The sequence below is a fragment of the Camelus bactrianus genome, chromosome 3, assembly GCF_048773025.1.
Source record: "Camelus bactrianus isolate YW-2024 breed Bactrian camel chromosome 3, ASM4877302v1, whole genome shotgun sequence".
In the NCBI taxonomy this organism is placed as follows: Eukaryota; Metazoa; Chordata; class Mammalia; order Artiodactyla; family Camelidae; genus Camelus; species Camelus bactrianus.
Genome location: NC_133541.1, coordinates 79,169,658 through 79,183,456, shown reverse-complemented (window position 1 = coordinate 79,183,456; position 13,799 = coordinate 79,169,658). Strand labels below are relative to the sequence as shown.

At 41.5% G+C, this 13,799-nt stretch overlaps 1 protein-coding gene across 2 annotated transcripts in view; it reads right to left on the bottom strand.

Moving 5' to 3' along the window:
• EPB41L4A (erythrocyte membrane protein band 4.1 like 4A) overlaps window positions 1-13,799 on the bottom strand; it is a 218,612-nt gene that overhangs the window by 50,429 nt on the left and 154,384 nt on the right. For both annotated transcript variants that reach the window (XM_010971499.3, XM_010971500.3), the window contains exon 13: window positions 10,060-10,181. In XM_010971499.3, the coding sequence (XP_010969801.1) occupies window positions 10,060-10,181 (122 nt within the window). The remainder of the gene's footprint in view (window positions 1-10,059; window positions 10,182-13,799) is intronic.

The window sequence follows — 13,799 nt, the reverse complement described above, 5'->3', positions numbered from 1 at the left end:
GTTAGGATACCATATTAATGTTGGTAAATAATTACTAAATGTAAGAAGTAAATTTTTATTGAAAAGTAATTCTTAATGAGATGAACAGATGTTTTCCCAATTATTACATGATTTCCCAATTATCATACCCATTCAGAAATATTATTTTGTGCTAAAATGAAACAATCTAGCAACAATTCTATTCTTATTTTCATTTGGATAGATTTTCACTGCTAAGAAACCCTGTTCACATTAGTGGAAGTTTATATAAAGTATTCTGCTATAAAGACATCACCAGTGCCCGAAAGAACTTCAAAGAGTTACACATAGACATATAACTCTAAAAGTAGGATAGTGATATGTTATCTAAAAGTATTTCACATTTTCTATCAGGGGGCAAATCAATCAGGTCCTCTATCAATTTTGTGGAAAGTCAAAATAAGAAAATGACAGACAAGGATGTGTCACTTGATAATTGAGGTCATTTGACTTTCCCAAGACCAGCTGAGAAGGTTTAACATTTAAGGACAGAGCAGAATACCAGAATCCCAGATGGGGAACAAGTCTACCTTTCTTTTGGAAAGTGGGGAAACATCCTTTGGGAAGGGGCAGGCTGGAGAAAATCTCCAGCAAGTCCAAGTCTATCACAGGCAGACTCCTCCCAGGTAAGGGAATCTGGAAACTGATTCTATCAAAGCTGCCTGGACCCACATAGGAACCCTTAGGGAAGCCCCCCTGCATCCCCTCCCCACCAGGGGTTGCAGTCTCAGTTTGAGGCCATCTGCCCTAATCCACCAGTTCTTCAAAATCCACTTCCTGCACAACAGCATCATGGATTACACCTTTAGCCATAAGCAAACTATCCATCTGGATGCTCACAACTCCTTCAGTGCTCTACTCCATGGCGACACCTGACACACGCTGCCCGCATTTCAGTATGTCTTTTATCTCTCCAGCCTGACAAAGTTGTTAAGCATACAAGTCACACAAACCTGGATGTGCTTCTCAGCTCTGCCAATTTACCCACTGTGTGGTCTTGGACACATTATTAAACCTCTTTGGATCTTAGTTTGTCCTCTGTAAAATGGAGATATCACCAACTACTTTTACAGCAGATATGAAGATTACACTAGATAATTCATAGAAAGCGCTTCCTACAGTGCTTGGCATTTAGTAAGTGCTAAACAACTGCTGTTTTCTTTTTATATGATGAAGTTCCTCTAGATCAAGGGTCAAGTTTTACTCATTCTCCACACTCCATTGAATAGGGTCTGCAATGGGTGTTTTTTCCAACACCATCAAGCAATTCTTCAATTCTCAGCAGACACTGACTGGGTATCCTGCAGTTTAACTCTATTCTGACACTACATACCTGGAGAGAGTGTCAGATGCCACAGGTGAAAGGCTCAGCCCCACAAGACTGCCCCCACTTTAGATACCTGTTGCAAGTGCAGGCTGTCACCTATGCTTCTGATCAACCAGCTATAGAGCAGAGGGTCCCACGACCCGCTCCTCAGGTTCAATTCATTTGCTAAAGCAGCTCACAGGACCCAGAGAAACAGTTATTTACTAGATTGCTGGTTTATTATATGTAAAAGGATGTAACTCAGGAACAGCCAGATAGAAGAGATGCAGAGCATGGAAACGGGCACAGACCTTCCTTGATCCGAGCACACCACTCTTTTCACATCTAGATCCATGTGTTCACCAACCCCTCGGGACCCTGTCCTTTTTGGGTTCTTACGGAGGTTTTATTTCATTACGCAGGCATGATTGATGAAATTACTGGCCGTTGGTGATTGATTCAACCTCCAGTCCCTCTCCCCTTCCCAGAAATCAGGGGATGGGACTTAAGTTTCCAACCCTCCTGTCAAGGTCTGTTCTCCTGGCAACCAGCACTACCCCTCCCACTCCTCCCCTCTCTTGTTAGGGGCTTTCCAGAAGTCACTTCATTAACATAAACTCAGGTGTGATGAAAAGGGGCTTGTTATGAGTAACAAAAGATGCTCCTTCCACCTTTGTGGCTCTTACCACTTAGGAAATTCCAAGAGTTTTAGGAGCTCTGTCCCAGAAATGGGGATAAGGGCCAAATGTTTATTTACTATAAATTACAGTATCACAGGTCTTATGCCAAAGAGGTGCTCAGTAAATTCTTGTTGAATGAGAAAGGAAAGGAGAAAAAAAAAGTGTCATTTACAGTAACTCACTAAAACTATGATATTTAATTTGAAAATACAATACGCCTTTAACTTTGCTTGCTTTTTTAATTTTGGTAGCTATGCATGGAATGCTGAACACTCCCAGGAAGAGTGGAAACATTAACTTTCTATAAAAAAATCTAAGCAGCTTGCCATATATTAAGATGTTTTTTACAGAACGAAAATAAACATCAGCTTCTAGGCGGAATAAGAAAGGGAGTGAACAAAGGAAGACAGCCTTGAACAAATACATACCGGACTCTGCGATCTATCTATCAACAGGTGTGAGAGCTATTATGTCACTGTCTTTTCCAGACATTCCTCACAGTGCCTAGTTATTCTCACCAGATGCCCTCCAGGTTCCAGAACTTGCTACACTTGCAGATCTTTTCACCTCTATGGACCCCAGTTTCCTTGCCTACAACACAAAGTGATTGACCTCAACTTCATCTAATCCAAGGACGGTGAGTCTCCTTTGAAACAAAGCACGCTTTGACCTGATCTACAATGCAACCTCCTACACCTCAACCCCGCGTTGAAATGTACAGATACGAGTGTGTCTTATCTCCCTCGCCTCAATGACTTGGGTTGTATCTGTTACAACACAGGAGAAATCCCTAACATTTGAATTTATATGATCAGTCTCATAATGTTCTATTACTTTTTCCATAAATTACGATGCACACTTCCTAGCGTACTATCAGTGTCCTCACCTGAGCTTTTCAAGAATCTACTGGAAACTTGAATGGACATTTGAAGCCATTTTGTGAACTTAATGTATTCATGACAATTACCTAGAGGGCTTTTTCAAAGTACAACATGGTGAAACTGCAAATGCTGGTAAAGAATACAAAATATTCTCTCTCTCCCTCCTGATTTCCGATTTTTGTTTGTATTTTTACAAAAATAATGGGAGCTTATAATATGCTGCTGGCCCCAACTCCTGTCTTTTTTTTTTTTTTCTTGTTTGTACTATATCTTGGAGATCATTCCATATCAACACAAATTTCTCACATTCTTTTTTGTTCCTCCTCTGCACATTGCAGACTTTAAGTGACCTGGGTTCATCTTCCAGCTCTGGGGCCCTGGCATAAGTCCCTGCCTCTGTCTTCTTACCTGTACACTGAGATTCACAGCATCTTCTAAAGGAAATAAGTGAGACACTATCTGCAGGGTATCCAGGACAGTGCCAGGCATGCAGTGATGCTCAATGACTAGTAATTATTAACATTCCTCCACCTTGTGGAACCCCTCTGGGAACCTGGCCTTTCACGGCAGATGTTGTGGGACTGCAGAATCAGACCAACACAAATTCAAATCTTGCCCCAAGATTTACTGTAAGAGAGACAAGGTATTTCCTAGGGGTGCACATATGTTATTTTACTAGGCTAGTTCCCAACTAATGGACATCTAGGTAGTTTCCAGTCTCTGTGATGACAAACACAGCAACAGGCCTACTCCTACTGTAGAAGTGAGGCTGCTGATCTAACCACATCCTGAGGTTGAGACGTGAGATCCCAGATCCACAGCCCCAGCTTCAGTTTACTTCCCATTCAACAACTCTGCTTCCCTCTCCCAGCCCTTTCAAGCTTTGCCCTTTGTCTTCTGTTTCCATTGTCTGCTTGACATGAAAAATGCACTTGGATAGGCCCAGCACCTAATTACTTCAAGTAGGGAAAACCACCTTACAAAGAAGATGAAATGATCAACTATGTGAACTTTAAAGCCAGCATACAATCTCATCATTATTATGAATTCACTGTAAGGAGTTTGTTCTTCCTAATTCATACCATAGAATATCCCAGTGGGGCTGCAGAGCCTAAAGAGCGATGACAGAGGGTGGAGAGTAAAAATCAGAGGAGAAAAATGGTTATTCTGAGAAATAGAACACAGTAAGATGACCCCCAACTCTGGGCTCCTAATACTGCCTGCCAACAGCTGCTCTTGGGCACCCAGAGATCTTCAGGCAGGCGAGGAAGATGAAATGTATACACACACAGCCCTTTGACTTACCCACTTTCCTTATACCCTGTTTATACCTAATCTTCTAGGATAAGTCAGGAGTAACCCATTTCTTTCTGAAGCCCATTCACTGCACTTGAATGACTCTCTCCACCCATCACTCTCAAAGGCCACACCTCCTTCATATAATTACATTACCCTTTGTATGTGAAGTTGATGCTACATGGTAAATATAATTCAAAGACTGACTGGTGAACTCACAGACTGGTCCACACTATGTATAGAAAGATCTCCTTTGGGTTTAGGAGAAAGTAACTCAAGTATATCAAGCCCATCCGTGCGTAAGACATGATGCTCTGCCCAGTTTAGACACCATCCCCATGACAACAGCCCTTGAGGTAGGAGGTAATACTCTCATTGGACAGATGAAGAAACTGAGGCTCAGGCTGGTGAAGTGACTGCATAACACTGCACAGTCAGTACACAGATGACTGAGGCTGAACTCAGATTTAACAGATGTAGCTCATCGGTATGCCAGTCTCTGCTCACACGGCTTGCCTGTCATCTGTCTCAAAAACATTTTTTTAAATATATTTTTGATTGCCACAAGCCAAGCTGGACTTCTGCTGACCTCACATCTGACACAATGTGCCAAGGAGAGCAAGTGCTCAATAAGTGATTATTACTTTCTTGACATTACTATCTCTCAGCAGCCCAGAGCTTTATACTACATCAAACAAAAATGTACTTCACTATATCAAAGCATTTCTCTGACTCTCCTGCCTTGGGCTGCACCCAGCTCAGTCCACCTAAATGTCGGTCAGCTACACACATGTGAATCATTTGCAAGGGGGTCCAGAGCTGTGTGGCACCATCATCCCCTAGAGGTGGCCAACAGACCTGCCAACTACAGAGTGCTCCTGCTGGGAGTCACAGAGTGTAGAACCTGATTCAGTGACCCCACCCCCACCCCAGGGGATGCTGCAGAAACCCAGTGACCCCAGGCAGGTGGATCAGCCATTCACTCCAGCTCTGTCAATCAGAGGTCCCAAAGAGGCAGCCCTCAAGCCACACTGGGCCCCTGGAATGTTCCATTAAGCACACAGAGGCTTTCTTCAAAATGAAATTAATTGCCAATAGTTAAAATTCTGGAGTTTCTAAAAATATCCAAATGTAGTGCATCCTTTTAAACATTGAAGATTTGGCAACACTGGGTCTTCTCTTCTGCACAGAAAACACGGGCTTGGCCTGAGCAGTAGCTGTCTGCGTCCAGACCAGGCCGAACCATCCTCACTCAGAAGTCACTTTCACGACCCCTTGGGCATTGTTTCTGCAGCATCTTCCACAGATTGAGAGTGGGAATGCCAAAACGTCACCCCGACTTGCTTTCCAGATGTCTGAAGACCACAATGCAACTATTTCTCTCTCTCTTCATCAGTATGATATCCTTAAGAATTAAAAGCGCTGCATCAGACAATCACAGCATTGTTTGTCCACTGTAAATGGCTTCACCAGTTACTTTTCTTACAGCTAATTATGGATTATACCCAAACATTCTGAATTTACTGCCCTTCTTACAGCAGAAACTCTTCTGACAGGAGGAACCCACCGATGTGAGTTGCCAAGGACTTGTCAGAGAAAGGGCTGCACAAATATGCACTTTTCCTTCCTGCCATCTCCCCTCCTGCTTTATCCCCAAGCTCCTCTGCTGTTTAGATTTGCAGGAATGCTCTGGCCGCCTGCCCTGGCGCTGAACTCCTCTGGGCGGGACAGCGGGCAGGCTGGGTGCAGGGCTCCTGCCTCTGGAATGCACTTCCTCATAGAAGTGCCAAGGCCTCATCTTGGGGGATTCTAAACACAATGGCTTTTGAACTATTAGGGCATTTATTATTCCTGATTGAGAAATGAAAAAAACAGGTTTTCTAAATTTGCACGGAACTGGGATGCAGATTAAGGGGAGTAGTCATTGAGTTTGACTGAATTACTTTAACTCCAGAAGAAATAAAAGAACGTCTTCTAAAGTAACAAGTCAAGCAGTACAAATTAAAGATATAAACTAACAAAAAGCAAAAGTCTCCTTTCTATCACAGCTTGTTTTTTTATTATCTATAAATGTCAAATGAGGTGAGAATTCAGGCCAATAACTCCTGGAACTGTAGTTCCAAAATTTTATTTTGGAGAGAATACTAGAATTCAACTTATGAAAATTAACAGCTTGCCTTATTAAAATTAAAAAAATAGTCTACCTTCCTTTTAAACCACAATCCCATTTTTGCCAAACACAGTACAATCTAATAAAATAAACTTTTTCTATGCTTTAAAATAAGCCTTCTACCATTTTAACTGTCAAAATTTTCAAATAAAAATTTAAGTAACTGTGGCAGAAATATTTAGTAAGGTAATACTTTGTTTTTTCTTTGATCAGTAAAATAACAATAATATAATAATAAACCTACTCTTTTGAGCTATTGTTCCCTCCTGCCCAGCCACCCACGAATGACTCTCAGGAATAGGGAGCTTTTGAGGGAGGGGCTGCTGTGGAGCTGGGAGGGTGGCAAGAAGTGACAGGACTGGAGAGCTGCCTGTCCTGGTGGAGAAGGGATGGTGGGGAAGGAGATGGAGGCTTGAGAGTGACCTAGTGACCTGCAGGCCACCCTCACAGCATCCTCCCCTCCAACCGCCTCTGCAGCAGAACCTTAAAGGGGACTGGCAGCCCGGTCTCTCTAGGCAGGCTTGACCCTGAGCACTGGAGGCTCCTAGGCTCACCAATGACCACCCTGCTCTCAGACACACAGTGGCCTAGCTTCATACAGAACCATCCACTTCAAGGACCTGGTGGGTGGGATAAGGAGCACAGAGTGACTGATGTAACTGAGGACAAGAGCGCCCTCTTCAAATGTTCAGCTCCAAGCTGGAACCCCACCATGACCTGAGGAGTAGGCGACAGCTGAGACTGGGTCTCCACCGGCAGGTTCAATTGAAGCTCAAAGCAGAGTACTTGCGATTAGAAGAACAAGAATATGTAGCATCTAAAAAAATTTAGAACAATATTATCCTTGCCCCCACAACATTCTTCATATGTGCATGACAGCAGCTGTAAATAACACGGCGTCACTGACGTATGCGAAATGGTCCTTCCCCACCGAGGTCAATCACACTGTCAAGGGCAGGGTCATCCCTGGGTCCTCAGAATACATCACAGTTTTGTGGCACACAGTCTTGAAAGGCAGGCTAACAGTAATGCAAAATCAAAGTGAAATGTACACATAGCCAGAGTCTTAGTTTTAAAATACAGCATTCTATGATCCTCTTCTTAGAATAAAAATGATGAAAATACACCACTGTTTAAAATACATATAATAAATGAACATGAATAGAGATACCACTACAAGGATATTCACCTTAGGTATATTTATAGTCTTCAAATTTTGAAACAGCATAAATATCCAAAAACTAAAGACTGGCTGAAAAAACTGTTATGCCCATGCATCTATGTAGCAGAAAATTATATAGACATTAAAAAGGTGCTGTATAAGAACACTTAAAACTTACCAGCACATATCCAGGACATATTATTAAATAAGAAAAGTATGTTGTAAAACATTGTCATATTACTTTTGCACCAAAGATACACAGAAGACTAGAAGGCTATATAATACAGTGTTAGCACTAGGAGAACAGAATTGAATATAAAAGATTTTTTTCTTTTGGAAGGGTAGATTCTAAGGTTCCTAAATATTCTAAAGTGGGCATGCTTTTTTCTAATAATGAAAGTATAACATGTGCTGCATTTTTAAAAGTTCCTCAACCTGCTGCTGAGAGGCTGTCCTCCTGCAGCCTGGGCTGGGAATTAGCCACACGCTCAGCCCCTACCCTAGAGGGACTGCATCGTAACACAACGCTGGGGGCGGGAGGGGGAGATGGATAAGAGGGCTCCAGGCTGCTCTGTGAAAACTGCATTTGCCTACATCTGCATAAGCCAGGAGAGAAACAAAAACAAAACCCCTTGTCCCTAAATTAATCAGCTTCCGGAATTTGGGCTTCCAAGGAGACAGAGAGACAGACAGTGTTACAGAGGCAGATATTGTTATAATAGCATATGAGAAGAGGAAAGGAGGTTTGTGTAAAAACAACCTGAGCAGGTTTGTATAAAAAGCATATATGATTCCAGCATTGCAAGCAGAATAAAATGTTGATCTGAAGTAATGAATGCTTCTGATATTTTCAGTTGGTCTCAGAATAATTATATAATCTTGGCCAGAACACCTTTATAATCTCAGTTTCTCCCTCAGCTAAATGAGGATAATATTACCTACGTAACAAAGTAATCTATTGCCAAATTAAATCATGTCATATTTTTGCCACTGTAGAATCATCAGAAATAATTTAATTTCCTCCCAGTCCAGTGAGAGGAGGGAACCCACAATCAGATTTAATTTCATTTTAGAAACTACAAGTCAGGTGACATCCTCACAGCCCACAGTGGTAGAGCAAACTCACTTTCCTCACAGGCATGGCATGAGGAGTAAATGAAACAAGGGCTGTCAAATGTTTTGCCAAGTGTCATGCAGTGTTCAGGTGTTAGTTACTGTTATTAAAAATTCCATTCACTTCATACAATATGGCAAAAAGGCCCAGGAGATCTGGGCTCTCGTCCCATCCCCCCCCCCCCCCGTCTAGCTATTGGGACTATGTCCTCCCCATCTGTAAAATGGGAACATACTCTTTGCCCTGCCCTATCTCACAAGGTTACTGTGAGACTCAAATGAAATAATATATGTGAAAAGCCTGTGGGGAATGATAGGTAAGAGTGATCTATAAGCAAGCCACAAACCAAAGTCGGTAATATCACTTTGCGAACTCTGAGCATTGAATATGGATTATCACTGATTGATTAGGTGGTTTTATTAAAGAAGCAGCCCGCATTAAAAACAAAAAAATCTGAATAACCCAAATCTCCATCAACAGCAGAATGGATAAAGAAGTTACTCTACAACAGAAAACTCACCATAAGAAAAATGAACACATTTTGTATATACTACATATAACATGGATAGAAGTAAGACACAAAAAAACACATGCCTTGATTCACTCACATAACATTTTAAAAAGAGGCAAAATAAACTACTTTGTTCAGAGAAGGCTACCTGAGTGCCAAAATTATAGTGGAAAGTAAGGAAATAATCACGAAGTCAGACTGGTTGGGGAGGGAGAAGACGGTGAAGATGTGATCAAGCAAATAGGAGGGAATCGTGGGGCTGCAGGCTATGTAAAATTGTGTGTGTGCGTGCACACATGTGTGTGTGCAAGCATGGGTATATATTTGTATATGTGTATATACAAACGCACACTTACATGTATGTGCACAGGTATATGTGTATGTATATTTTATGTACTTTATCATAGTTCCCAATGAATGATAATAAAAAACCAACTAAATTCTGTGCAGATGGCTATGTTAACAGTGTTTGTTTGTTTTAAAGACTTCTGCTAAAACTTTGTTTCAATTCCAATCTTAGATACACCAAACTAAGAAATCACCCAGTTGAGATTTTATTTAATCCCTTCAAAAAAGTCATTAGGTATAGTCATTAAGCAGGTTATTGTGATTCAAGTTGATTACCTGCCTATTTAATAATAATTTCTGATTGCTTGGACATTTTCTGGGTCAAATTAAAAATACTAGCATTAACAATTAAAAACCTACAGGGCTGGGTAGGGGGTATACCTTGGCAGTGTACTTAGCATGCATGAGGTCCTGGGTTCAATCCCCAGTACCTCCATTAACAACAACAACAACAACAACAACAACAACAACAAAAACCTACAGGGCTACAGTCAGCAGTTAAGCATATCTCACACCAACAGCCTAAGAGGAAACACAAGGTTACAACGATGAGTTGGGGGGCCTGTGACTTACCAGCTGGCTGTGTTTGCGCTATTCTCTTAGGGTAAGTCTTGCTTCGACTTCTTGCCACATTCTGATCTGGCCGGGGAAGTTGAATGGAAAGATCTCGACTCATTTGCAATGCTGTCCTGCCACTTGAAAATACAACATTTTGAGTAACACAGGTAAAACCACACAGCCATAAAATTAAGCCACAGCTCATGAAGAATACCTGCAAAGTATGGAGAGAAGAACAGACAGACTCACACAGACTCTAAGTTATATAGGGGCTTTCAATTGATTTTCATTGCAATGTTAACCAAGAAGTAATAAACTCTTAACAGGAAGGATTTAGGTGAGATAGAAGGGCCAACTAAAGAATGTCACTCGTGACAACGAATGTATGCATTTCATGTATAACTGAAAAATTGTGCTCTACACTGGAATTTGACACAACATTGTAAAATGACTATAACTCAATAAAAAAAATGTTTAAAAAAATTAAGAAAAAGAATGTCGCTTGCCATCTGGTTCTGCAAGAATGAAGTCACCAGCCACTGTAGTTTGTTGACCTTTAACACACCCTGACAGGACTTCAGGGCAGAGGTCAGGAATGAGGCCCCCTGTGCTCTGGGACAAAGTGCCAGAAGAGGCCTTCAGATAGGTGTTTACAGGAGAAAATTTTATAAGCCCAACTTCTTGCATCTTCTCATACCTAGAACGCACTAAAATCATTAATGGAGACATCTTCTCCTTGTGACTAGCAACAAACTTCAAGATGTGTGCCTGATTGCACACTAAATTCCTCAGAGCTATCTGAGAGGCTGGTCCCAGCCCACAGTCCTCAGCAGCCCCAAGAAAAACTTAACTCACAGCTCTCATGTTGTGTGTGTGTTTTCAGTCGACAGAAGGAAGATCTTTCAGAGGGAGAAACAGGAAAGAAGTTATTAAAGGAGGATTTACGTTTGGATTTGAGTAGAATGATAGGCTAGAAATAGAGGATGCTGATGGTCTTCCAGCTCTACAACTAAATAATAAAGAAACTGAGCTGGGCTAAATTACAAAAGGCAATGATTCTACATGCATCCATGTGTCCTGGTGCTGTGCTTACAAGGCAAGTAGTAGAGCCTGTCCCACTGGACCACCTGGTGTGATTTTACTTTGAACCCTGTGACACAGTCAACCACTGATTATGCCAACCTCACCTGCACCAGGTCAAGTGACCCGGGAGATTTAAAGCAGGACTAAAACCCTGTGCACAGACCACTTCTCTAAAGAGTCTGTGAAGATGGAACAGGGCAATCTTTCCCTGGGGACAAACTAACTTTCTCAAGGAACTGTGTAATTTAATTCACTGAATTTCAATCAACATTCACCCTACTAAAAATTTATTCCACAGCTGCTGAATTTGAGCCAATGAACGACTATGGCTTTCAAACACGAAAATAAATTTATGTACATGGAAAATGCAATTTTAAACTTAATTTTTTAAGTTTCACCACAAGAAGAGCCACATAATGGGAAGAAAAAAGTCTTTTAATGGCCCTAAATCCTATTCATCCTACGTTTACAGGATAAATATTGGTGGATCTCTCCCCAAGAAAGATTAAATGAGACTTATATAAAGCCAAATTCACCTCCTACGTGCTTCTGTGTTTCCCCTCCTTGTTACCCCATCCACTTTTATTAGAAATAAAAAGAGGCTTGAAACATTTATAAACAGCAGGTTCTCATCAAGCTAATTGGGAACACTACTTGATATGAGCTACCATGGGAATTAAAATGACAGGTACCGTCCATGAGTGTGCGTATTTCACATTCAAGGGTTCATGGAAATCAGGGGGAGGGGAGGGGAGCAAACTATGACAGATTTTCTTTCCCTTGAAATTGATTTCTTTCAAAAGTAGTGCATAAAGTGACACACATAGTAACATTTCCCCCTTGAAAAGTTAAAAAATTCCATATAGAGAGCAAAATTCCATTATTATAAATGGTTTGGAGTATGAAGATAAGATCTACTTACAACAGATTTACTCTAACACTTGGAGAGGATGTACTTCATTGTTTGGAGGAAAAAATATTTGCCCTAAAAATGTAACCCAATATGTGGACCACTGAGGCATTTTATAATGAGATTTTTACTTTCTTATTCAATTTTTCCTCATAGTCTCTCAGGAATAAAGGAGAAATGAGAAAATCGTACCACAAGATTAATAAAACGAAAGTCCAGAAACATTAAACTCATCTGGCACCAGCTGAATGGGACCCAGGACGGGAGCAAGCTGTCTGCCCTCACGGTGGTTGGTACGGCATAGCCTGGCAGCCTGGGAGAAGGGACAGAGCATCGGGTCTGGCGTGACACCACAAGCCCAGTTTGAAGCACAGCTCTGCTGTGACTGAGAGGCTTTCCACAGGTTCTTTTTTAAATCTCCTAGAGCCTCATTTTCCTCATTTATTATTTCTATGTGTTCAGACTATTTCTGAGCAGGAATATTCTTGGACAGTATTCTTAGTGCTTCTTTGTAGCAGAAAGCACTTGAGAACTGAAGAGGTTTTCAGTGTCAGTGTAAGAACTCCAACACATGGTGGGTCTCCACAGTGACAGGATGGAACTTTGTCCCCAAGATCGCCCACTCCCTCACCCCTCACGCTATGGCACACACACTCACTCCCATTCTGTGCTGAGGGGCACTGTCAGCAGCCCTTCAGCTTCCAAGTGAGGGCACAATCGGCCATCAGCAGGGAAGAGGGAAAAGAAGACCAAAGACACCTGGTTCAAATCCTAGCTCTGCCACTGACTGGTTCAAGGTCTTCAGTTCAGTGACCTTACTTTTGAGGGGCTCAAATTCTTCATCTGTACAAATGAGGATATGATACCTCCTTTGGTAGGTCATTGAATGGATTTAATAAAGTAACACATGTGAAAGCACTCGACACAGAGGAGATTCTCAGGAGAACTTGGTCTCCCTTCCACGCTTCAAGATATGTGGAAAGCTTATGTGACTGAAGTCCTAGAAAAAGGTCATCAGGTTCCCAGGGAGGGTTCTCAGGCTTGATTCTCATTTCTGGAGTATAAATTCTACACATCTCACTCATTCATCAAAACTAGGAGTTCCCTACAAACTTAGCAGGTAAAGGCAAGGTTAATTTTTAAGGGGCTCAGAGGAAGAGATAACAGTGTGTAATGAAATATTCAACCAAAGATTTAATCAATTTCTATTTCAGGTTATTGGTATCTGATAATAAGACAACAAAAGAATCAGATTGTCAGATTTCAGCTTGGTCTTTTCCCAAAAATGTAATTTTGAAAATTTGAAAGGATTACCTGCCACATATCACTAAAAATGTCTATTTTTTTCCTTCTTAAGTAATGACTAGATTTTCTAAAAGATGTTGGACTTTCCTCAGCATTCTGCAAGCCCCAACATCTTAGGGCAGGAGAGATAGTAGAGCCTAGATCTCTGTCTTTCTCTATCACATACACCTACACACACACACACCCCCTACAATAAACACATATACTGGTTATGCTGTTCGTTATCCCCCGTGCTCCAAAAGCCTACAGGGTAAAGGAAGGAGTTGTCTCCAGAGCTCTGCTTCATTGCAGGGTATCTCCAGAATGTATCAAAAGAAAGGAACAGGCATATGATGTTTACTAAAGGCTGGTTGTTTTTTATTCTTTTGACAATTAACAGTCTATGTACTGGCAACCACCCAGCAGCCAGAGACCCATCCCTGCCTAAGCCTAGCTCTGGGCAGCAGGATGAAACATC